The sequence below is a fragment of the Hypanus sabinus genome, chromosome 14 (assembly GCF_030144855.1).
Source record: "Hypanus sabinus isolate sHypSab1 chromosome 14, sHypSab1.hap1, whole genome shotgun sequence".
NCBI classification, from domain to species: Eukaryota; Metazoa; Chordata; class Chondrichthyes; order Myliobatiformes; family Dasyatidae; genus Hypanus; species Hypanus sabinus.
The window spans coordinates 102,714,618-102,741,427 of NC_082719.1; the positions used below are offsets into that span (position 1 = coordinate 102,714,618).

The 26,810-nt window shown below is 43.7% G+C and overlaps 2 protein-coding genes across 3 annotated transcripts in view; one reads left to right on the forward strand and one right to left on the reverse strand.

The window, feature by feature from the left end:
* Window positions 1-26,810, reverse strand: part of ska1 (spindle and kinetochore associated complex subunit 1) — a 79,226-nt gene that overhangs the window by 21,145 nt on the left and 31,271 nt on the right. The gene's annotated exons all lie outside the window — the stretch shown is intronic.
* The window catches only part of cfap53 (cilia and flagella associated protein 53), a 44,032-nt gene that overhangs the window by 530 nt on the left and 16,692 nt on the right, over window positions 1-26,810 (forward strand). The window contains exons 2-5 of one of the 2 annotated variants that reach the window (XM_059989736.1): window positions 12,644-12,870; window positions 19,191-19,364; window positions 23,640-23,943; window positions 25,640-25,858. In XM_059989736.1, coding sequence (XP_059845719.1) covers window positions 12,644-12,870; window positions 19,191-19,364; window positions 23,640-23,943; window positions 25,640-25,858 — 924 coding nt within the window. Of the gene's footprint in view, window positions 1-8,024; window positions 12,283-12,643; window positions 12,871-19,190; window positions 19,365-23,639; window positions 23,944-25,639; window positions 25,859-26,810 lie in introns of those variants that run through there. The other variant, XM_059989737.1, reaches the window with a different exon arrangement.

Below are 26,810 nucleotides of genomic sequence, written 5' to 3' on the forward strand. Positions count from 1 at the left end.
AAGGCAAGAGGACATATCCTGGATGAGGGATATGTATATATCTGTATATATGTATATGTGTATGTGTATATACATATATATATCCCTTTTTGAGGCATCACAATAGACAATAAACAGTAGGTGCAGGAGTGGGCCATTCGGCCCTTCTAGCCAGCACCGCCATTCACTGTGATCATGGCTGATCACACCTAATCAGTACCCCGTTCCTGCCCTCTCCCCATATCCCTTGACCCCACTATCTGTAAGAGCTCTATCTAACTCCCTCTTGAATACATCCAGAGACTTGGCCTCCACTGCCTTTTGGGGCAGAGCATTCCACATATCCACCACTTTCCGCGTGAAAAAGTTATTCAGCATCTCTGTTCTAAATGGCCTACCTCTTATTCTTAAACTGTGGCCTCTAGTTCTGACTCACTCATCAGCGGGAACATGCTTCCTGCCTCCACTGTGTCTGATCCCTTAATAATCTTATGTCTCAATCAGATCCCCTCTCATCCTTCTAAATTCTAGTATATACAAGCCCAGTCACTCCAATCTTTCAACATATGACAGTCCCGCCATTCCGGGAATTAACCTTGTGAACCTATGCTGCACTCCCTCAATAGCAAGAATGTCCTTTCTCAAATTTGGAGACCAAAACTGCACACAATACTCCAGGTGGGATATCACCAGGGCCCTGTACAGCTGCAGAAGGACCTTTTTACTCCTATACTCATTCCTCTTGTTATAAAGGCCAGCATGTCATTAGCTTTCTTCACTGCCTGCTGTACCTGCATGCTTGCTTTCATTGACTGATGTATAAGAACACCTAGATCTCATTGTACTTCCCCTTTTCCTAACTTGACTCCATTTAGATAGTAATCTGCCTTCCTGTTCTTGCCACCAAAGTGGATAACCTCACATTTATCCACATTGAACTGTATCTGCCATACATTTGCCCACTCACCCAACCCGTCCAAGTCACCCTGCATTCTCATAACATCTTCCTGACATTTCACACTGCCACCCAGCTTTGTGTCATCAGCAAATTTGCTAATGTTACTTTTAATCCCTTCATCTAAATCATTAATGTATATTGTAAACAGCTGCGGTCCCAGCACCGAACTTTGCGGTACCCCACTGGTCACAGACTGCCATCCCGAAAGGGACCCATTAATCGTTACTCTTTGTTTCCTGTCAGCCAGCCAATTTTCAATCCATGTCAGTACTCTGCCCCCAATACCATGTGCCCTAATTTTGCCCACTAATTTCCTATGTGGGACTGTATCAAAAGCTTTCTGGAAGTCCAGGTACACTACATCCACTGGCTCTCCCTTGACTATTTTCATAGTTACATCCTCAAAAAACTCCAGAAGATTTTCAAGCATGATTTTCCCTTCATAAATCCATACTGACTCAGACTGATCCTTCTACTGTTATCCAAATGTGTTGTAATTTCCTCTTTTATAATTGACTCCAGCATCTTTCCCACCACTGATGTCAGGCTAACCGGTCTATAATTCCCTGTTTTCTCTCTCCCTCCTTTCTTGAAAAGTGGGACAACATTAGCCACCCTCCAATCAGCAGGAACTGTTCCTGAATCTGTAGAACATTGGAAAATGATTACCAATGCGTCCATGATTTCTAGAGCCAACTCTTTAAGTACCCTGGGATGCAGACCATCAGGTCCCGGGGATTTATCAGCCTTCAGACTCAACAGTCTATCCAACACCGTTTCTTGCCTAATATAAATTTCCTTCAGTTCATCCTTTACCCTAGTTCCTTTGGCCACTATTACATCTGAGAGATTGTTTGTGTCTTCCCTAGTGAAGACAGATCCAAAGTACCTGATCAACTCATCTGCCATTTCCTTGTTCCCCATAATAAATTCACCCATTTCTGTTTTCAATGGCCCAATTTTGCAGTGGCAAACCTGTCTGCCAGAATGCTGGCCCCCCGTCTATTAAGGTGCAACCCGTCCCTTTTGTACAATTCATCCCTACCCCAAAACAGATCCCAGTGGTCCAAGAATGTAAATCCTTGCTTCCTGCACCAGTTCCTCAGCCACACATGCAGATCCATGATCTCCCTGTTCCTGCCCTCTCCAGCACGAGGAACTGGAAGCAAACCAGAGATAACCACCCTGGAAGTTCTGCTTTTCAGCCTTCTTCCGAGTTCTCTGAAGTCCCGCTGCAGAATGTCCTTCCTATTCTTCCCGATGTCATTTGTGCCGACATGCACTACCACTTCCGGCTATTCACCTTCACCCTTGAGGATTCCCTGCAATCGGTCCATGATGTCCTGCACCAGGGAGGCAACGCACCAGGGAGGCAACACACCATTATTAAATCTCGCCTGTTTCCGCAGAAACCCCTTTTTGTACCTCTTACTATGGAGTCCCTTACTACCACGGCTCTTCCTGATGTCTGACTCCTCGGCTCTGCTTCTGCACCAATTTTTGGCTGGCAGACCTGTCCGCCTCTCAGACTGGCAGTATCTTCTGTCCCGACAGCTTCCAAGAGGGTGAACCTGTTTACGAGAGGTACATCCCCTGGGGTCTCCTGTACTTCAAGCATCCTTTCCTTCCTCATCATCACCCCCTTTCTCTCTTCACCTTTTGAAGATGTTATCAATGCTGGGGAGGCCAGTGCCCATACTGGAGCTGGCTGAGTTTACAACTTCATGAATCTTTTTCTGACCTGTGCAGTGGCCCCTCTGTACCAGACAGTGATGCAACCAGTTAGAATTCTCTCGACGGTGCATCTGTAGAAATTTGTGAACGTACTTAATGATGTACCAATTCTCAAATTCCTAATGAAATACCGCCGTGGCCATGCCTTCTTTGCAATTGCATCAATACGTTGGGCTCAGGATAGGAAGTCCGAGGGACCCGGACATAATAGCATTCCAAACATAGGAACAGATGTTTCGAATGGCTCTTCCTGTTCATTTGTTAGATCTTGTGCCAAGTTGGCTGCTGAATTTTGAAAATCTGACTATATTTTGGAAGAGGACAGCGAGGCTTTGAGAGGAAGTGCGGCGGCGGCCATTTTCAAATTGTCCAATTGCTTCTCAGATCGGAGTTCCGAGAGGCGGGACTGCGTAGGCGCGCGAAAGAGGCCTGGGAAGGAGGGAAGATATAAAAAGGAGAGACTGAGTGAGGTAGTTCTCTTTTGGAAGAGGACAGCGAGGCTTTGAGAGGAAGTGCGGCGGCGGCCATTTTCAAATTGTCCAATTGCGTCTCAGATCGGAGTTCTGAGAGGCGGGACTTCGCAGGCGCGTGAAGGGGGCCTGGGAAGGAGGGAAGATATAAAAAGAACGCAGCCTTAAGAAGCGGGCAGCTTCGTTTGCGGGCAGCGGAGTGCACCGGGAGCAGAGTGTAGGGCTTGGGCTCAGGGGGCTTAGGCAGAAGAGGGCACAGTAGGCTTATCTTTTAGTTCTTGTTATTTTCAGTTATTCGGGAAGTATGAGTGTGAGGGCAGCTTGTTGTTCTCGGTGTCGGATGTGGGAGGTCCTGGAGTCTCCGAGCCTCCCGGACGTCCACATCTGCGCCAGGTGCGCCGAACTGCAGCTCCTGAGGGACTGAGTTAGGGAACTGGAGCTGCAGCTCGATGACCTTCGCCTGGTCAGGGAGAGTGAGGAGGTGATAGAGAGGAGTTACAGGCAGGTGGTCACTCCGGGGCCACGGGAGGCAGATAGGTGGGTCACGGTCAGGAAGGGGAAGAGGCAGGTACTAGAGAGTACCCCAGTGGCTGTACCTCTTGACAATAAGTACTCATGTTTGAGTACTGTTGGGGGGGGGGACAACCTACCTGGTGGAAATGATAGTGGTCGGGCCTCCGGCACAGAGGACGGCCCTGTAGCTCAGAAGGGTAGGGATAGAAGAAAGAGAACCATAGTAATAGGGGACGCGATAGTCAGGGGTTCAGACAGGCGGTTCTGTGGAGGTGATCAGGAGTTCCGGACGGTAATTTGCCTCCCTGGTGCCAGGGTTCGGGACGTTTCTGATTGCGTCCAAGATATCCTGAAGTGGGAGGGTGAGGAGCCAGAGGCCGTGGTACATGTAGGTACCAATGACATAGGTAGGAAAGGGGAAGAGGTCCTGAAACGAGAGTATAGGGAGTTAGGAAGGCAGTTAAGAAGAAGGACCGCAAAGGTAGTAATCTCGGGATTACTGCCTGTGCCACGCAACAGTGAGAGTAGGAATGGAATTAGGTGGAGGATGAATGCGTGGCTGTGGGATTGGAGCAGGGGGCAGGGATTCAAGTTTCTGGATCATTGGGACCTCTTCTGGGGCAGGCGTGACCTGTTCAAGAAGGACGGGTTACATTTGAATCCTGGGGGCAACCAATATCCTAGTGGAGAGGTTTGCTAGGGCTACAGGGCAGACTTTAAACTAGTAAGATGGGGGGGGGGGGTGGGAATCAATTTGAGGAAACTATGGGAGAGGAGGTTAGTTCACCAGTAGAACAAGTAAAGAGACAGTGTGTGAGGGAGGAAAGGCAGGTGATGGAGAAGGGATGCACTCAGCCCGAAGATGTAGGGGAGAAGAAAGAAAAGGATAATAAATTTGAATGCATTGTTAGGAATGAAAAGAGAGGAGGAGGTGGAGAGTATCTTAAATGTATCTATTTTAATGCTTGGAGCATTGTAAGAAAGGTGGATGAGCTTAAAGCGTGGATTGATACCTGGAATTATGATGTTGTAGCTATTAGTGAAACATGGTTGCAGGAAGGGTGTGATTGGCAACTAAATATTCCTGGATTTAGTTGCTTCAGGTGTGATAGAGTAGGAGGGGCCAGAGGAGGAAGTGTTGCATTGCTTGTCCGAGAAAATCTTATGGCGGTGCTTTGGAAGGGTAGATTAGAGAGCTGCTCTAGGGAGACTATTTGGGTGGAATTGAGGAATGGGAAAGGTGTAGTAACACTGATAGGGGTGTATTATAGGCCACCTAATGGGGAGCGTGAGTTGGAAGAGCAAATGTGTAAGGAGATAGCAGATATTTGTAGTAAACACAAGGTGGTGATTTTGGGAGATTTTAATTTTCCACACGTAGACTGGGAAGCTCATTCTGTAAAAGGGCTGGATGGTTTAGAGTTTGTGAAATGTGTGCAGGATAGTTTTTTGCAACAATACATAGAAGTACCGACTAGAGATGGGTCAGTGTTGGATCTCCTGTTAGGGAATGCGATAGGTCAGCTGAAAGATGTATGTGTTGGGGAGCACTTCGGGTCCAGTGATCACAATAGCATTAGCTTCAATATAATTATGGAGAAGGACAGGACTGGACCTAGAATTGAGATTTTTGATTGGAGAAAGGCTAACTTTGAGGAGATGCGAAGGGATTTAGAGAGAGTGGATTGGGTCAAGTTGTTTTATGGGAAGGATGTTATAGAGAAATGGAGGTCATTTAAGGGTGAAATTATGAGGGTACAGATTCTTTATGTTCCTGTTAGGTTGAAAGGAAAGGTTAAAGGTTTGAAAGCACCATGGTTTTCAAGGGATATTAGAAATTTTGTTCGGAAAAAGAGGGATGTCTACAATAGATATAGGCAGCATGGAGTAAAGGAATTGCTTGAGGAATATAAAGAATGTAAAAGGAATCTTAAGAAAGAGATTAGAAAAGCTAAAAGAAGATACGAGGTTGGTTTGGCAAATAAGGTGACAGTAAATCCGAAAGGTTTCTACAGTTATATTAAAAGCAAGAGGATAGTGAGGGATAAAATTGGCCCCTTAGAGAATCAGAGTGGTCAGCTATGTGTGGAGCCGAGGGAGATGGGAGAGATTTTGAACGATTTCTTCTCTTCGATATTCACTAAGGAGAAGGATATTGAATTGTGTAAGGTGTGGGAAACAAGTAAGGAAGTTATGGAACCTATGACAATTAAAGAGGTGGAAGTACTGGTGCTTTTAAGAAATTTAGAAGTGGATAAATCTCCGGGTCCTGACAGGATATTCCCCAGGACCTTAAGGGAAGTTTGGGTAGAAATAGCAGGACCTCTGACGGAGATCTTTAAGATGTCATTAGAAACGGGGATTGTGCCGGAGGATTGGCGTATTGCTCATGTGGTTCCATTGTTTAAAAAGGGTTCTAGAAGTAAGCCTAGCAATTATAGACCTGTCAGTTTGACATCAGTGGTGGGTAAATTAATGGAAAGTATTCTTAGAGATAGTATTAATAATTATCTGGATAGACAGGATCTGATTAGGAGTAGCCAGCATGGATTTGTGCGTGGAAGGTCATGTTTGACAAACCTTATTGAATTTTTTGAAGAAGTTACAAGGAATGTTAACGAGGGTAACAAGGCAGTGGATGTAGTCTATATGGACTTCAGCAAAGCCTTTGACAAAGTTCCACATGGAAGGTTAGTTAAGAAGGTTCAGTTGTTAGGTATTAATGCTGGAGTAATAAAATGGATTCAACAGTGGCTAGATGGGAGATGTCAGAGAGTAGTGGTGGATAATTGTTTATCGGGATGGAGGCCGGTGACTAGCGGGGTGCCTCAGGGATCTGTTTTGGGCCCAATGTTGTTTGTAATATACATAAATGATCTGGATGATGGGGTGGTAAATTGGATTAGTAAGTATGCCGATGATACTAAGGTAGGAGGTGTTGTGGATAATGAGGTGGGTTTTCAAAGCTTGCAGGGAGATTTATGCTGGTTAGAAGAATGGGCTGAACGTTGGCAGATGGAGTTTAATGCTGAGAAGTGTGATGTTCTACATTTTGGCAGGAATAATCCAAATAGAACATACAGGGTAAATGGTAGGGCATTGAGGAATGCAGAGGAACAGAGAGATCTAGGAATAACAGTGCATAGTTCCCTGAAGGTCAAGTCTCATGTAGATAGGGTGCTGAAGAAGGCTTTTGGAACGCTGGCCTTTATAAATCAAAGCATTGAGTACAGAAGTTGGAATGTAATGTTAAAATTGTACAAGGCATTGGTAAGGCCAAATTTGGAATATTGCGTGCAGTTCTGGTCACCGAATTATAGGAAAGATATCAATAAATTAGAGAGAGTGCAGAGACGATTTACTGGGTTACAGACTTAAGTTACAGAGAAAGGTTGAACAAGTTAGGTCTCTATTCATTGGAGCGTAGAAGGTTGAGGGGGGATTTGATCAAGGTATTTAAAATTTTGAGAGGGATAGATAGAGTTGACGTGAGTAGGCTGTTTCCATTGAGAGTTGGGGAGATTCAAACGAGAGGACATGATTTGAGAGTTAGGGGGCAGAAGATTAAGGGAAACACGAGGGGGTATTTCTTTACTCAGAGAGTGATAGCTGTGTGGAATGAGCTTCCTGTAGAAGTAGTAGAGGCCAGTTGAGTTGTGTCATTTAAGGTAAAATTGGATAGGTATATAGACAGGAAAGGAGTGGAGGGTTATGGGCTGAGTGTGGGTAGGTGGGACTAGGTGAGATTAAGAGTTCGGCATGGACTAGGAGGGCCGAGATGGCCTGTTTCCGTGCTGTGATTGTTATATGGTTATTTTAAAAATAATTAATTGGAATTAGATTATTGTCACATGTATGGTACAGTGCAAAGTTCTGAGAGATGAGCATGGTACTTCAAAGACTTTGGAGAAGAAAGGGAAAGCAGTAATAAAGGATTGGTAAGAGAACTGTGTGAAGGTGGTGTGGTAAGAGAATTAATCACATCAGCTCGCCCCAAATTGGCTTATTATTGTCTGGTGTACCAAGTTACAGTGAAAAACTTGTCCTGCATACTGCTCATACAGATCAATTAATTACAACAGTGGGAAAGGTAGAACAAGCTAAAACAATAACAGATTGCAGAATAAATAACAGTACCAGAGAAAGTGCTGTGCAGGTAAACAATAAGGTGCAAAATCATAACAAGGTAGATTACAAAGTCATAAATGGAGAAGATTTTGCAAATTTTGGAAATCCAGTACAACACACACAAAATGCTGAGGAATTGGTTCATGAACAATTGACACTTAAAGTTGAGATACTTAATGTGGTGAACTCTGTGCCTGTCTGGACACGCCCCCTTCTGACTGGTCCTGTGGCTCTTCCCACAGGCCCCTGTATAAAGGCGATCGAGGTCTGATCCTCTGCCTCATTCTCCAGGATGTAATATGATGGTCACTTACTGCTGGTTCTTTCTTCAGTCAATAAAAGCCGATATCTCGCCTTACGTCTCAGAGTGAGTTTTTGATGGTGCATCAATTTTATTGACTGAAGAAATTTTAAAACATGGAAACCGTTTTACGTCCGGAAAGGTTGGATTTGGACCCTCAAGACCCTGAAGCAGCTCTTGCTTTTGAACACTGGCTTGTTTGCTTCCAATCATACTTGGCGGAGCTTCGTGCGACTGACCCTGCCGTTATGTACAGAATTCTACTCTCGAGGGTCACCCCAAAAGTTTATTCCATTATCCGGGACCTGCCGACCTATGAAGGGGCACTGGACGCCCTCAAAAGACAGTACCTGCGGCCGGTGAACACCGTCTATGCAAGACATCGTTTAGCTACCAGGCGACAGCGGCCTGGAGAATCGAGCGCCGAGTTTCCCCGAGCACTACAGACACTCGTCCGAGCTTGTGACTGCAAGACGCTCATGGCAGAACAGCATGCGGAGCTGCTAGTACGAGGCGCCTTTGTGATGGGACTGAGGTCAGTGTACATGCGCCAGCAACTGCTGGAACACTCCGATCTTACCTTACGCTCGGCGATCAAGACGGCCAACGCTCTGGAAGCTGCGCTGCACTACGCCGACGCTGTCCAGTCACGTGATTCTCCGCCGGTTCTGTGGACGCCTCAGACCCCGCCACCGCTGGCTCCCGCGAGCGAAATCGCCGCTGCCAGTCGCGATTCCACGAGCTCCCCAAACCCGACCACGGTGGTGGCCTGTCAGAAGCCTGTGCTTTGTTATTTCTGTGGACTTAAAAAGGCACTCCCAACAACGCTGTCCAGCGCGAGAAACGACCTGCTCCAGCTGCGGAAAGCGGGGCCATTTCGCCAAGGTCTGTAAGTCTAAACTACGAGCGGAGTGCAGCGCTGCGGGTGAAACGTGGGGGCCGCCATCTTGCATGCCCGGATGTGGGCGGCCATCTGTGTCGGCGTCAGCACGCCCCACCCCCGACCCTCCGATGCTTACCGGGTACCCCGGATGTGGGCGGCCATCTTTGTCGACGTCAGCATGCCCCACCCCCGACCCTCCGATGCTTACCGGGTACCCTGGATGTGGGCGGCCATCTTTGTCGACGTCAGCATGCCCCGCCCCCAACCCTCCGATGCTTACCGGGTACCCCGACGGCTCAACTCTGGCCACTGCAACCCTTGACCAAAGTGCCCCACACCAGCTTGCAAGGTCCATGATGGACATCCGGGTGGAGGGGCACAGGACTAGATGCCTGTTTGACACGGGCAGCACTAAGAGTTTCATTCACCCGGACACAGTGCAATGCTGCGGACTCGCAACACGACCAGTAAGTCAGAAGATCCATTTGGTTTCTGGGTCCCATTCCACAGACATCCGGGTGGGTTGTGTAGCGACATTGGTGGTGCAAGGCACAGTATATCAGAACTTTACGCTACTGGTCGTGCCTAATCTGTGCGCACCTGTGCTATTGGGGCTGGACTTCCAGAGCCATCTCGAATGTGTGACTATGGTATATGAAGGGCCCCTCCCACCACTCACTGTCCGGAATCCTCAGTTCTGTGGGACTTCATCACTACTGACCACACACACACAGCGACACACACATCCCATCCAACACGACAGCTGTGCTACCGATACCACTTGCAGTCTCTCCACTCTCGAGGTCCCTCCCCCGCCGCTGTTCGCCAACCTGACCCCGACTATAAACCGGTGGCGACTAAAAGCAGGAGGCACAGTGTGGGGTACAGGGCCTTCATTCAGTCAGAGGTGCAGTGGCTGCTCAGGGAGGGGATCATTGAGCCAAGCACAAGCCCTTGGAGGGCCCAGGTGGTCGGATGGTGGCCACACCCCCCCCCCTCACGAACTCCTATTATCTTTTCCCAGGAAGTCTGTCACTCTACCAGTTTGGCTGATGTCCCCGGGGCCAGTGCTGCTCCGGAAACATGTCAGGAGCAATAAATACTCCCCGCTGGTCGAGAGGGTTCACCTTCTGCATGCGAACCCCCAGTATGCTTATGTGGTCTTACCTGATGGGCGGGAGGACACGGTCTCCATCCGCGACCTGGCGCCCGCAGGTGCAGCAGACCACTACCCTGAACACTCTCCGGTAACTATGAACCCTGTACCCGAGGTGACACCGCGCTCACCAGGCCCTACATGGACTCCTCATGACACTTATATACCAGGTGCCTCGCACATGCATGAACTGGAACCAGCACAACCTCCGTCTCCTGTGCAATCACCAATGTTGCCGGCATCGGTGCAATCACAGCCGGTGTGACATAGATCGCAGCGACAGATTCGACCACCTGATAGACTTGACCTGTAAGAAACTTCGCCTTTCAAACAAAGGGGGGGTGAATGTGGTGAACTATGTGCCTGTCTGGACACGCCCCCTTCTGACTGCTCCTGTGGCTCCTCCCACAGGCCCCTGTATAAAGGCGATCGAGGTCTGATCCTCTGCCTCATTCTCCAGGATGTAATACGATGGTCACTTACTGCTGATTCTTTCTTCAGTCAATAAAAGCCGATATCTCGCCTTACGTCTCAGAGTGAGTTATTGATGGTGCATCACTTAATCCAACCAGGACATCAAGATTCCTGATGAAGGGTCTCGACCCAGTGCATTAATGGTTTATTCATTTATATTGATGCTGCCAGACCTGCTGAGTTCCTCCCGTGTTTTATGTGTGTTGCCTTTTAGCAGGATTAGGAAAATTTGTGGATTGGCTGCCTTTGTATAGCTGCTAATGAGAATTGAAAATTATATACTTTCACTCCTATTCTGTTGATTCAAGATTGTTTCATGTCATTTCCAGTAGACAAATGTAACGCAGAATGAAATATTTGTTACTCCAGATCCAAAAATAAAGAACACAGTAATAAAAAAAAATGATTACATAAGATAGCTTATATGCATAGATTGATTGTATGTCCATGAAGTGACACCAGGCACAGGAGCGTCTGTACATAAGGGGTATAGGAGCCATTCACCTGTTTTCTATATAGATTGTATTCGGTGTTGTGTGTTTATTATGATAAATAGTCATGTGAGTGAAGGTATGGTTTAAAAAAAGGAAGGGAATAAACTACATATTTGTGCTTTGTTCAGAACAATTTTGAGCTGGGAGCCCACGGATGTCATCTCTTTTGCTGACCACTTAAGTACACTTATTTGTGCTTCATTGTGTTTAGTTTCATTGATTCAGGATTGTTGGTTTCGTTAGTTGCTAATAAAGGGTCATGTACAGTTTTTTGACTTTTGGAACATTATTATTGAATCAATTGTGATTGCAAGATGGTGGCGCGACGCAGCGCACAGCGGCCACTCCAGGAATGAATATATGTTATCTGTAAGTAGGGGTCGTGTACAATCCTGTTTCAATGGAGACGGATGTCTGAAGCACAGAGGAACATCTGGTGAAACTTTTGAAATGCCTGTTTCACTGCCGCTGCTACAGTGCGATCAGAGAAATCTCCGGGAGGAAGGCTCCAAATCCTCGGCTTTGCCTGTTGCTTGGCAGCCGGTGCCGGGGTCGAAGCGCTCAGCAGAGATGGTGCTCGGTGTCGGAGGGCTGGTCGGAGGCTCGAAGTTTTCAGACGGACTCGGAGTTGGCTTAGGTCGGAGCTCGCAAAGTGCTGTATCAGCAAGCTGCTGCGTTGGAGGTTCATGGCAGGAAGAGTCTTTCTTCCTTCTACCGTCTGCGTGAGATGATGGGCTGTCAGGACTTTGAGACTTTCTTTTAAACCGTGCCATGGACTGCTCTTTATCAGATTACGGTATTGCTTTGCACTGTTGAAACTATGTGTTATAATTATGTGGTCTTTGTCAGTCTTTTTATCAATTATGGTATTGTCTGCACTGTTGAAACTATATGTAACTATGTGGTTTTGTGTAGCTTTAGGTTTGTCTGTTGGGTTTGTAGTTCCTTTCCGGGAAACGTGCTAAGACGATAGCGCGATATCGATACACAGCAGCCTCTCCGGACTCTGGATTGGGGATTACCAAACGTTATGTGGTTTTTCTTGTGTGGTCTGTTTTCTGCTTTTTAATGATATAATTCTGGAGAACATTGTCTCATTTTTTAACTGCATTGTATTTGTGGTTTATAAATGACAATAAACTGAATCTGATCTGAATCTGAATTGTGGTACCATCATATAAGGATAACAATTCCTGGGGGTCGCCAGAGCAGCATTGGTTTAGTAACTGCTTATTCCCATTGATTTGCACCGGGACTACAACAATCCATACTCCTACTATCCATGTACCTATCCAAACTTCGCTTAAACATTGAAATTGATCTCACTTGTGCTGGCAGCTCATTTCACACCCTCGGGACCCTCCAATTGAAGAAGCTTCCTCTCATGTTCTCCTTAAACTTTTCACTTTAGTTTACTAATCTCTTTACTAATTCCTTAATTTGTGTTACTAATCTCTTAGTTTACTAATCTTTTGGCATCAACTGGAATTCTTTTGGTTGTGATAGGATGTGGCAAGGTGAAAGTCAAACAATATTGTTGTTACGTATTCTAGATGGAGAAACGTTTGGGACCCAAGGTTCAATCAAAACTGATGAAAGAAGCTGAATTGGAGTTAGTTCGCGATGAATATCAAAACTTTGTAAAAGACTTTGAAGCATGCAAAAAAAAGAACGCGCTTGAGTTTGAAGAAGAACATAAATGGTTATTGTGCACCATTAGACACAGACTCAAAAGGGCAATGGAATTTTATAAAGACAACATCGAAGAACGAAGAGAAAGGTAAATCAATGGCAATACTGACTTTTAAAGATGAAATTAAACCTCCAAAAATCTGTAACAACATTTACTTTAACTTGAAAAAGGGACATTATGGGCAACAGTAATTTAGAACATAGAACAAAGAATGGTATAGCTCAGGAACCAGCCCTTTAGCATGTGTTGTTGTGCCAAACTAATTAAACCATCGGTGCCTAATTAAATTAATCTCTTCCGCCTGCATTTGGTGTATATGCTGTGCTCCCAAAGCAGCCTCCTCTACGTTGGGGAGACCCAACATAGATTAGGTGCTCGTTTTGTTGAGCACCTCCGCTCCATATACAAAAAGCAGGAATTTCTGGTGGCCAACCATTTCAAATTGCTATTCCCAATTCTGTTCTGACGTGTTGGTGCTTGGCTTCCTCTTTTGCCATGATGAGGCCACTCTCAGGTTGGAGGAACAACACTTCATATTCTGTCTGGGTAGCCTCCGACCTGATTGCATGAACATCGATTTCTCCTTCCAGTAAAAATTTCCCTCTCACTTCCGTCTTCTGCTGTCTCCATTCTGGCTTCTTACCTCTTCTCCTCATCTGCCTATCATCTCCCCCTGGTGCTTGTCCTCCTACCCGTTCTTCCATGGTCTACTCTCCTCTCCTATCATATTCCTTCTTCTCCAATCCATTAGCTTTCCCATCCATCTGGCTTCATCTATCACCTTCCCCCCACCTTCTTGTTCTGGCATTTTCCCTCTTCCTTTCCAGTTCTGATGAAGCGCCTTGGTCCAAAGCGTGGACTGTTTATTAATTTCCATAGATACTGCCTGACCCGCAGAGTTCCTTTGTGTTGCCTTAGATTTCCAGCATCTGTAGAATCTCGTGTGTTTGTGGTCCACATCCCTCCATTTCCTACATATTCATCTGCTTGTCTGAGAGCCTTTCAAATACTTTTATCACATCAGCTTCTAACTCCCCTGGCAGCACATTCCAAAAAAAATCACTTGCTCCACAATCTCTTATGACTTTTCTGCTCTTACTTAAAATGCCCTCCTAGTTTCAACCATTTCAACCACAGGAAAGTAAAATTGGCTGTCTACTCTACTTCTCCCTCATAATTTTATAAACTTCTATCAGGTTTCCCATCAGCCTCCACCGCTACAGAGAAAATAGCTCAAGGATAAGTTCTTCGAAATATGAGTACAAACTTTGTGACATTTTGAAGTACAGTAGAAGGAAAGATTTTGTCAAATTGCAAAATGGACATATGGTTTTCTTTATTTATTCAATATTCAGTTATTGGAGTGTTTTTATTACTAAATGTAATGCATGGTTTGATACTGAGATATGTAAGCCCAGAATTTGTTTAGTATGGATATTTTGTAGGGGTGGCATGGTAGTGTAGCAGCTATTGTAACACTATTAAAGACCCATCCTGTCCTGGTCACTGTTTGTTCAATCTCCTGCCATCAGGTAAGAGATAGAGAAACATCTTAGCCAAAAGAGTTAGATTAAGTTTCTTCCTGAGGGCTGTTGTACAGCTGAATAGTGCTGCACCAATGACTTGTCAATGGTCTTTGAGTGTTATGAACTATCAAAGTCACTTGGTGCAGGTAAATATGGGATTCTTTTTTGAAAAAAAATTAAGCCATACTGCATGTATTGTAAGTATCTGTTTTACACAGACTGGAGTAGCACCGCAATCTCGTCTTGAGCATTAAGCATTGTCTTGAGAGTTGTTTTATTTTATTCTAATTCTGATTATATTACAGTACCAGTAGCCCACGTTGAATTCTGCCGCTGTCTGTAGAGAGTTTGTAAGCTGTCCCCACGGCACTGTGGATTTCTTCCTGGTGCTCTAGTTTCCTCCCATTTCCAAAGACATACAGGTTGGGGTTAGTGAGTTGAGGGTGCGCTACGTTGTTGCTGGATGTGTGGTGACTCTTGCCCCAAGCACATCTTTGGACTGTGTTAGTTGTTGACACAAATGGTGCATTTCATTCTATGTTTCACAGAACTTTGTTTTGTGCTCGATTGTGTTCTTCTTTTATCATTCTTCAATTCAAACAAAATTAATCACAAGCTGAAGTATGAGCTGAACATGGAGTTACAAGGTCATCTGGGAGTATACTGAATGATGGAATCATCAGACCAGCTCTATAAGCAATGGGAATTCAATGCAGAGAGGAAAAGGATAAATAAAGTTGGATTAGACACAGAATGAGAACTAGTAAGAATGGCAGATGAAGTTTAATTTTGGCCAACTGTATGTCAAAATAAGGTCTAATGTCATTCACGTCTTGAAATCTGTTGTTTTGTGGCATTTCAATACATAATAATAAAAAGAACTATAAATTACAAAAGATATATATATTAAATAAGTAGTGCAAAAAGAGCAATAAAAATATACGAAGGGGTTCGTGGGTTTATTGTCCATTCAGAAGTCTGATGATGGAGGAGAAGAAGTTGTTCTTAAAATGCTGAGTGTGTGTCTTCAGGCTCCTGTAACTCCTCCTTGATGGTTGCAATGAGAAAAGGGCATGGTCTGAGTGATGGGATCCTTAATGATGGATGCCACCTCTTTGAGGCATCACCTTTTGGATATGTTCTCAATGCTGGGGAGGCAAGTGCCCATGACACGGATGATTGACTTTGCAACTTTCTGCAGTTTTTTCCAATCCTGTGCGATGCAACCCGTTAGAATGTTTTCTACGGTACGCCTGTAGAAAATTGCAATTCTTTGGTGTCATATCAAGTCTCTTGAAACTCTTGATGAAATATAGTTACTCAGAGTTCAAAGTAAAATTTATTATCTGAGTACATACATGTCACCACATACAACCCTAATGTTCTTTTTCCCTTGGGCATACTCAGCAAATCTATAGAACAGTAACTGCAAACAGGATCAATGAAAGAGCAAAAGCATAGAAGACAAAAAACTGTGCAAATGCAAATATAATAGCAAGATAAAGAGACCTTAAAGTGAGATCATTAATGGTGGACCATATCAATTGCTGTAGTTACCCTCTTTTTTTTTCAAGAGCCTGATGGTTGATGGTTGTCACACCATTTTTTGTGATTGCATCAATATGTAGGGCCCAGGATACTGTAGATCTTCAGAGATGTTGATACCCAAGAACTTGAAACTGCTCACCCTTTCCACTTCTGATCCCTCAATGAAGATCAGATATAAAAGTACAAGTATACATGCTAATGGCAGGCCCTTAACAGTGTTAGTGAACAGAGGGATCTTGGGGTCTGGTCCATAGCTCCCTGTAAGTGGCTACACAGGTTGATAAGGTAGTAAAGAAGGTATATGGCGTGCTCGCCTTTATTCGTAGAAGCACTGAATTCAGCAGTTAGAAAGTTATGTAACAACTTTATGAAACTCTGGTAAGGCTGAATCTGGAGTATTGCATTCAATTCTGGTTGCTCCATTACAGAAGGGATGTAAGTGATTTGTTGAGGATGTAAAAGAGGTTCATCAGGATGTCGCCTGAATTAGAGAGCATGTGATATAAGAAGAGGTTGGACAAACTGCAGTTGTTTTCTCAGGATGAGTAGAGGCTGAGGGGTGTGAATCTAACAGAGGCTTATAAAATCATTAGAGGCATAGACAGAATAGATAGCCAATATCTTTTTCCAAGGCTGAGCATTTAAAGGCGAGAGTCTAGAATGTGGGTCGTGTATTCTACACAGAGTGGTGGATGCCTGGAATGCTCTGCCATTACAAAAGAGGTGTTTAAAGGCTCCCCACACACTCATGAATGTGGGGAATGGAAAGGTGGACCTTGTGAAGGGAGAAGTGAGCTAGTTAGGTTCAGTTTGATGTGTTTTTACATTGTGTTTTTGTCCATCCTTTCTTGTTGCCATTTGGTGCGATTTGTTAGTTTTTTTGTGTGTGTGTGTGGTGGGGGGGGGGGTGAAGTTGTGGTTGGCGGTTTGGGGATTGATGTTCTTGATGCCGTTTGCTTGATTTTTGTTTGTGTGGGGGGTTGATGACCATTTAGCCATTTATGTGATTATTTTTCTTGCCATTTGCAAGTTTTTTTTGTGCAGGGGGGTTTGATATTTTTCTTTGAATGACTCCCATGGTTTTCTTTGTTTTGTGGCAATCTGGAGAAGACGAATCACAGAGTTGTATACTGCATACATACTTCGATAATAAATGAACCTTTGAATTAGTTTAGAACAACATCATGGGCAGAAGTGCTGTTCTATTTTGCACGTTCTATGAATCGCTTCACTAAAACTTTGCTATTAAGCCATAAGACATAGGAGCAGAATTGGTCATTTGGCCCACTGAGTCTGTTCTGCCATTCCATTGTGGCCAATTTACTATCTCTTTCAACACCATTCTCCTGCCTTCTCCCTGTAACCATATAACCATATAACAATCACAGCACGGAAACAGGCCATCTTGGCCCTCCTGGTCCGTGCTGAACCCTTAATCTCACCTAGTCCCACCTACCCGCACTCAGCCCATAACCCTCCACTCCTTTCCTGTCTATATACCTATCCAATTTTACCTTAAATGACACAACTGAACTGGCCTCTACTACTTCTACAGGAAGCTCATTCCACACAGCTATCACTCTTTGAGTAAAGAAATACCCCCTCGTGTTTCTCTTAAACTTCTGCCCCCTAACTCTCAAATCATGTCCTCTAGTTTGAATCTCCCCTACTCTCAATGGAAACAGCCTGTTCACGTCAACTCTATCTATCCCTCTCAAAATTTTAAATACCTCGATCAAATCCCCCCTCAACCTTCTACGCTCCAATGAATAGAGACCTAACTTGTTCAACCTTTCTCTGTAACTTAATTGCTGAAACCCAGGTAACATCCTAGTAAATCGTCTCTGCACTCTCTCTAATTTATTGATATCTTTCCTATAATTTGGTGACCAGAACTGCACACAATATTCCAAATTTGGCCTTACCAATGCCTTGTACAACTTTAGCATTACATCCTAACTTCTGTACTCAATGCTTTGATTTATAAAGGCCAGCATTCCAAAAGCCCTCTTCACCACCCTATCTACATGAGACTCCACTTTCAGGGAACTATGCACAGTTATTCCTAGATCTGTCTGTTCCTCTGCATTCCTCAATGCCCTACCATTTACTCTGTATGTTCTATTTGGATTATTCCTGCCAAAATGTAGAACCTCACACTTCTCAGCATTAAACTCCATCTGCCAACATTCAGCCCATTCTTCTAAGCGGCATAAATCTCCCTGCAAGCTTTGAAAATCCACCTCATTATCCACAACACCTCCTACCTTAGTATCATCGGCATACTTACTAATCCAATTTACCACCCCATCATCCAGATCATTTATGTATATTACAAACAACATTGGGCCCAAAACAGATCCCTGAGGCACCCCGCTAGTCACCGGCCTCCATCCCGATAAACAATTATCCACCACTAATCTCTGGCATCTCCCATCTAGCCACTGTTGAATCCATTTTATTACTCCAGCATTAATACCTAATGACTGAACCTTCTTAACTAACCTTCCATGTGGAACTTTGTCAAAGGCTTTGCTGAAGTCCATATAGAATACATCCACTGCCTTACCCTCGTCAACATTCCTCGTAACTTCTTCAAAAAATTCAATAAGGTTTGTCAAACATGACCTTCCACGCACAAATCCATGCTGGCTACTTCTAATCAGATCCCGTCTATCCAGATAATTATAAATACTATCTCTAAGAATACTTTCCATTAATTTACCCACCACTGATGTCAAACTGACAGGTCTATAATTGCTAGGCTTCCTTCTAGAACCCTTTTTAAACAATGGAACCACATGAGCAATACTCCAATCCTCCGGCACAATCCCCGTTTCTAATGACATCTTAAAGATCTCCGTCAGAGCTCCTGCTATTTCTTCAGAGCTTCTGCTATAATCTTTGAATTCCTGACTAATCAAGAACCTATCAACCTCTGCTTTAAATATACCCAATGACGGCCTCCACAGTCATCTGTGGCAATGAATTCCACAAATTCAGTACCCTTTGGCTAAAGAAATTCCTCCTCTTCTCCATTCTCAAGGGATGTCCCTCTATTCTGAGGCTGTGCACTCTGTTCCTTGACTCCTACTGCATAGGAAACATCTTCTCCATACCCTAGGTCTTTCAATATTCAATAGGTTTCAATGAGATCTCCCTTCATTCTTCTAGACACCAGTGAGTACAGGCCTTTTTAAATTGAATTATTTTAATCCAGTCAATTTGATCTCAGTTAATTTTGATTAGTGGAAAATCACATTAATGTTAGTGAAATTTCTTCTCCAATACACCTGCAATACCATTAAAATATTTTTTTTTCAATCACTTGAGGCTACGAGATCTTCTGGAAGCTGAGGAGAAAGATTACATGAATCAACTGAACCTTTTAGGAGAAACAGTTTTAGAACGACAAGCAAAAATGAGGCAACAAGTAAAAGACCTTAAAATACAAAGGGAGCAGGATCGACAAAAACTGATTGCAGAAAAACTTGATCAACAATTTCGGTATGTATAGTATTGAAATAAACTGTGCAATTGAGCATAATATCTCACTTTTCAATGTCTGAAACCCTCAAAAAAAAACCTTTACAAAATAGAAATGTGAATGCTGAATATCAGGGAGCAAATATTTGGGTAAGCACGAGAGATTCTGCAGATGCTGGAAATCCAGAGGAACACACTGACGATGCTGGAGGAAACCAGCAACTCGGGCAGAATCTATGGAAAAGGATAAACATTCAAGTTCAGTTAATTGTTTATTGTTATCCATTTGTACATGTCTATACTGCCAAACACTACTTGATCCTCTGGATCAAGATGCACAGCACAGTACATATAACTCACACACACAACACATAAAGTAATACTACCACAAATAAATAATAAGGTGTATATATGATACAAGTTAAAACGTAAACAGTATAATGCTACTGACACTTCATATGTCATGAGACCTGGGTGGTGGCAGGGAGTACAGTAGTCTAATGGCCTGGTGGAATAAGCTGTTTCCCATCCTAACAGTCCTTGTCCTAATGCTACGATATCTCTTACCTGATGGTAGGGGGTCAAAGAGATTGTTGGACAGATGGGATGTATCATTGACAATGCTAAGAGCCCTGATGATTATCTCAAATGGGTGGGGGAGAGACCCAGATGACCCTCTCAGCAGTCCTCAAAATCCTTTGTAAGGACTTCAAGTCAGATGTCTTGCAGTTTCTGTACCAGACAGTGATGTAGCTGGTCAGGGTACTCAGTGGTGCTCCAGTCGATATTTCCTGTCCAGATGAAGGGTCTTGGCCTGAAACATGATCTATTTAGTCCCCTCCATAGATGCTGAGTTCTTCCAGCATTCTCTGTGTGTGTTGCTAATGTTTAGGTGAGGCAACAAGTAAAAAACCTTAAAATACCAAGGGCGCAGGATCGACAAAAACTGATCACAGAAAAACTTGATCAACAATTTCGGCAAACACGAGGAAATCTGCAGATGCTGGAAATTCAAGCAACACACACGAAATGCTGGTGGAACACAGCAGGCCAGGCAGCATCTATAGGGAGAAGTGCTGTTGAAGTTTTGGGCTGAGACCTTTCGTCAGGACACCTGTTGCTTACATTTTTACAAGGGCTACCCTTACTCCTTTAACTCATTCCAAATATGTATGTACAACTGCAGGTGTAAAACTGAGGTGCCACAACTCAGTATCTAAAAATGCTTCACCTGGTCTCACCTATCAGCTGCCAGCTTGCATTCCTTCCCTTCTACAACTTATTCCCTCTTCTTATTCCAGTCCTGATGAAGAGTCTCTGTTCAAAGCATGGACTATTTATTCATCTGCATTGATGCTGCCTGACCTACTGAGTTCTTTCAGCATTTTGTGTGTGTTGTTCTGGATTTCCAGCATCTGCAGAATATTGTGCTTATTGTTTACAAACGTCAAGTCATCTGATTTTGCTCGCATTCATATTCAAGTTTTAATTTCATGTTTTGTAGCTGTTTGCCTTTTTCTATTTTACCAATTTAATAAAAAATAATAACTTTTTGGTAAAATTCAATTGGTAACCATAACTCGACAAAGATTAAGGGTTAGCTTTATTTCTTAAATATACATTGAAACATACAGTTTTTTAAATCAACGACCAGCACAACCTGAGAATGTGCTTGGATGCAGCATGCAAATATTACCATGCTTCTGGCACCAACATAGCATACCCATGTGCCCACTAACCTGTATGTCTTTGGGATGTGGGAGGAAAACTGGAGGTCTCAGAGGAAACCCACTCTTTCACAGGGAGAATGTATGAATTCCGTATAGACATTGGAGGGAATTGAACCCAGATCACTGGCAGTATAAAGCATTAAGATAACCGCTATGCTACCATGGTGCCCATAAATTTAATTACACTGGATTCCAGTTAATTGGGGCACTTCAGGACTAATACATTTTGAACCAATTAAGTTGCTACCCCTGTTAGTTGAAGTTTCATGGAAATAGCTTAAAAGGTATCAAAGGGCAATAACTTCACTGGGTGGTTTTTTTAGACCCCCCCTCCCCCAATAGTAACAGGTTTCTTCTCTGTGGATTGTCACCTTGTTGTGGTGGAGAAGATTGTGTGGTCTTGAGATCTCGAGAGCAATGCCATCTGGAGCTATGCTCCTGGTAGGGTCAGCCATGGCGGAAAGGTCTAGGGTGAGTTCCCTGACAAAGAACAATCCAACCAGGACCTCAACGGTGGAACAGGCGGATGAAGTTACTTCAAACTCAATGGCTGTGAAGGTGGATAAAGGCTGCAACAAATCCATCAGCTCCAATCGTCGTGGTTTCCGTGCCATTGGAATCAGTTGGTTGATTTGTGAAGTATCGTATGCTCTTGGAGTGCAACATCAAGTACATGTTAAGCAAATACACGCACAGCCATCTTCACTCTGTGGAAACGGAATGAAGACCATCATCCTCGACCTTGAGGGATAGCCCCGACGAGTAACAGGGACATCGAGGAGCAAATATGGAGGCAGATTCTGGAATGGTGCAATAATAATAGGGTTGTTGTGATGGGAGATTTTAACTTTGCTAATATGGACTGGCGTCTCCTTAGAACAAGGGGTTAAGATGTGGAGTTTGTTAGGTGTGGTCAGGAAAGTTTTCTGACGCAATATGTAGATAAGCCAACTGGGGAGAGGATGTACTTGATCTGGTATTGGGAAATGAACCTGGTCGGGTGTCAGGTCTCTCAGTGGGAGAGCATTTTGGAGTTAGTGATCACAACTCTATCTCCTTTACCATAGCACTGGAGAGGGATAGGAGCAGACAATTTGGGAAAACATTTAATTGGGTTAGGGGGAAATATCATGCTATTAGGCAGAAACTTTGGAGCCGATGTTCTCCAGGCAATGCATGGCAGAAAAGTGGCAAATGTTGAGGGAACATTTGCATGGTGTTCTGCATAGGTATGTTCCATTGAGGCAGGGAAAGGATGGTAGGGTAAAAGAACCACGGTGTACAAAGGATGTGGAAAATTGAGTTAGGAAGAAAAAAAAACTTATGGAAGGTTCAAGAAACTAGGTACTGTTAGAGCTCTAGAAAATTACAAGGTTGCCAGGAAGGAGCTTAAGTATGAAATTAGGAGAGCTAGAAGAGGCCATGAGAAGACCTTGGCAAGCAGGATTAAGGAAAACCCCAAAGCATTCCACAAGTTTGTGAAGAACCATGTGAGAATAGGACCAATTGGGTGTGATAGTGGAAACGTGGTGCATGGAGTCAGAGGAGGTAGCGGAGGTACTTAATGAATACTTTGCCTCAGTATTCACCGGGCTATGCGGTAGGGAAATTCTGGGCATTTTCTCGAGTAGGTTACATGGTTGGCACAACATTGTGGGTTGAAGGGCCTGAAATGTACTGTATGTTCTACAAAAAGACAAACTACAGTTTAACTGAGTAACAAATTGTGTATTTAAATGAAATGCAGAACAATTAGAACACTATCAATACTATTACAATAACATAGTATTAATACTAGTAATAAAACTGTATTTTAGTCCCTTATAGTTATTGAAGGAGGAATTCCTTCAGTGTATGCTGCCGTGTTAGAAACGTAAAAAACAGAAAATACTACAGCACAATACAGGCCCTTCGGCCCACAATGCTGTGCCAAACATGTACTTACTTTAGAAATTACCTAGAGTTACCCATAGCCCTCTATGTTCTTTTGAATAGCTGTAAATGAACAAAATCAACATAGACACTTAGTATAGATAATGGACTGCCTTCATACAATGCTATTGATGGTTGCATCCTTCAAATTTTCATTTTCATTGTAACATTCATGATTGTCCATACCTTCCAAATCCTTGTAGTTCCCAACTTGTGGAAGTAGTGAAAGTGCTTCATTTTCACTCTTAACTGTTTCTGACATTGTTTGTCTGACATTCAAACAACAGAATGTTTGAAACAATAGTAAGCAAAACAGTTCTGAATTGTCTTACTGCTTTATTTCTTGCCAAATATCAGTGAGAAAAATCTGATATTTGAACACATGTAACTATTTGCTTTGAGCACAGTGTTGTGTCTAACTTGTGAAGTGCACATGAGTGCCACTAGTTAGAAGCTGTTCAGCAGCAATCTGTCTGCCAGTTCAGCAGCACGGTGTCTCAGATAAACAAAGTGAATCCCTGTTATTTTCTCTATTTCATTTTTGTTCGTTAAAAGTTGTCCCAAATAGGTGGCTACCCCTATTACCAATGGCCCAGTTAACCAGAATGCAATGTATTTTGTGCTTATATTTTAGGGAGCAATGCAAAGAGCTTCAGGCAGAACTATCTCACCAACGAGAGCAGGAGCTGGCCAGGGACTGGCAGGCACAAATTGAATTCAACAGGAGACTGCAGAATCAGAAAAAGGAAGAAAATCAGCTCTTTGACGAACTGTGGGAGAAGGACCGACTTGCCAAAGAGGAGAGGGCAGAGAAAGAGCTGAGAGAGGAAAACCAGAAAAAGCAGGAAGCCCTGGCTATTCAGCTGAAGCAAATAGCAGAAATCAACATGAAACGCATGGATCAGAAGCGTCAGAAAGAACACGAGGCAGAGGTGATGGTAAGAAAAGAAAATACCTCAACAGAGTAGCACGTTATTTTACCAAATTTTAATACTGTTATATGTTCAATGTCTGAAATCCATCCTGTTCTTTATGGGTGGGTTTCCTCCCACATTGTAAATGCCAGCAGTTTACGATTAGTGAGTTTTGGCATGTTAAACTGGCAACACTTGCGGAAGCTGCCGGCACAATCCTTCCTGATTTGATCTGACACAAATGAAGCATTTTACTGTATGCTTCGATATAACAAATAAAACCAATCTTTCCACCCCTTCCCTTATTTACTCACCCTTCCACCCTTTCTCCCCCTCCTCCCCCCTCCTTCCCCCTTCCTCCCCCTCCTATCTTATCCCTCCCCTTTTCTTCTGCCCCCTCCTCCTCTCCCCCTTTCTTCTGTTGGGTTTCAACACCTCTCTCTGTAACTGGATCCGATCCTGCTCATCTTGACAGAAAGGCCACAGCCAGTCCATGTTGGCAGAAACATCTCTAGTTCCATCAAGCTAAGCACTCGCGCTCCCCAGGGCTGCATGCTCAGCCCATCTCTGTTCACGTTGCTGGCGCATTACTGCATGGCTAGATCTAGTTCAAACCAAATCATCCAGTTCACTGACACATTTGTGGTTGGCTTCAACAATGACAAGAAGAAGAGGTAGAATGGTGTGAGCACAACTATTTGAGTCTCACTGTGGACAAGACCAAAAGATGATTGTGTTCCATGGCAAGATGCAGGCTGACCACTCCTCACTGGATATACAAGGCTCCTCCTTGGAGAGAGTTAGGAGCACCAAGTTTCTGGAAATGCACATTACGGACAATATCACCTGGTCCCACTTTTCGTCAGGAAAGCATAGCAATGCTTCTACTTCCTGAGGAAATTAAGGCAAGTGAGGCTTCCCCTTCCTCCCCACATTTTAACCAATGTTTGCAGGACCACTAGCGAGAGGGTCTTGACCAGCTACATCACTGTCTGGTATGGGAATTGCAAGGCATCTGATCACATCTCCCAACAAATGATCTCTTTCTTTCACCCATTAGAATGTGTGACGACACTTGGGTTGTGTTGGTTGTTAATGCAAACAGTGCATTTCACAGCCTGTACTGATGTACATATGATAAATAAATCTGAATTGCATAAGTATTTATTTTTCCCAAGATTTTCACATACATGTATAATATAAAATGCCAGAGGAGTGCCAGTAACATCATGAAGGATTGCACCCACCCTGCTCAGACTGTTTGTTCCACTCCCATTAGGGAGGAGGCTACGTAGCATCCACGTCAGGACCACCAGACTGAAAAACAGTTCCTTTCCCCAAGCAGTGAGGCTGATCAACACCTCCACCCACTAACCCACCCCGCCACACACCCCCAACCACCACTACTTTATCATTTCCTGTCAGTCACCTTATGTACAGACACTCTCATATCGAGCATCACTTTATGGACATACAATCTATGTATATAAACTATCTTATGTAATATTTATATTTATTGTATTTTTTATTATTATCTGCTTTACCTAATTGTTTTTATTTGTGTTGCATCAGATCTGGAGTAACAATTATTTTGTTGTTCTCTACACTTGTGTATTGGGAATGACATTAAGCAATCTTGAATCCAAAGTTCTCTCTATCTGTAATCAAGGAAAACCCCAGAATGTAAAATTTCTCATAATAATGTGGCATGTCATCATAGAAAGAAAAGCAGCGTCTTTCAAAGTTGGAAAATGAGCGGCTTGAGAGGGAGAAACTGCAGAAACAGAAGAAACTCCGCGATACTCTGGACAATGCAAAGGCACTGAAGGTGAAGCGAATCGCAAAGGAGCAGGAGGAAGAGCAGGCTCTGGATATAAAGTTAATGGATCAAGCACTGAAGGAAGAAGCTGACGATGCCCAGGAGCTGATGCAGAAGAAGGTAACTATTTGTTTGTGCTCATTCTGCATAATATAATGTTTTTTTTTTGATTGGGTGGTTAAGAAAGTGTATGGTATCTTCTTCTTAAGCCCATCATCCCTACTGAAGCATAGGCTCTCGACAGCAGCTTGTCAGAACCTTTTGTCCTGGGCCAGTGTGACAGAGGGCTATGTCACTGGTCTTTGGCAGCACTGCAATAATGTTACAACCGCAAAGTAACTCAGACACAAATGCACACGGAGAATACTAGTTAAGCTTATTCATATATAACCTTTATTTGTTTTACATTTGTTGTTTATCTGTTCATTCATTTGTGGTTTGGCAGTTCTGGATATATTGGATATATCTTGGCAAAACCAAGGTGTTGCTTCCAGGCCAGTATTATTAGTGAGAAACTGCATATGTGCAGTGTACAGAAGGGACAGACCATGGACATATGGGGGGAGGGGGGGGGGAGAATGATAAAGGTAAGAAATGGGTCTCAGTGTAGTATCCCCCAGAGGTGGCTGGCGATAGACATCAGTTGTGGAAGTTGCTCATGAACTAAGTGGAGGAAGGAGTTGAATATTGGTTGATCTGTGTAAATATTATATATTAAGTACATTTTTATATATATACAATACAGTACTGTGCAAAAGTCTTAGACACATATGTATAACTCAAGCGGTTAGGAGCTTTGCACTGTACTGTAGCAATTTTATGTACTGCACTGTACTGCTGCCGCAATATTTTAAAAAACAAATTTCATGAAATTTGTGAGTGATGATAAACCTGATTCTGATATGGGTCTCAATATGGACTGAGAATGGGAAGGGAGTAAGGAGAGGGTAGGAAGCACCAGAGAGACATTCAGTAATGATCAATAAACCAATTGTTTGAAATCAAGTGGCCTTGCCTGGTGTCTCAGGTCTGAGCGTGTCTGCACCTGCATCACCCCATCCCAACCACCTCA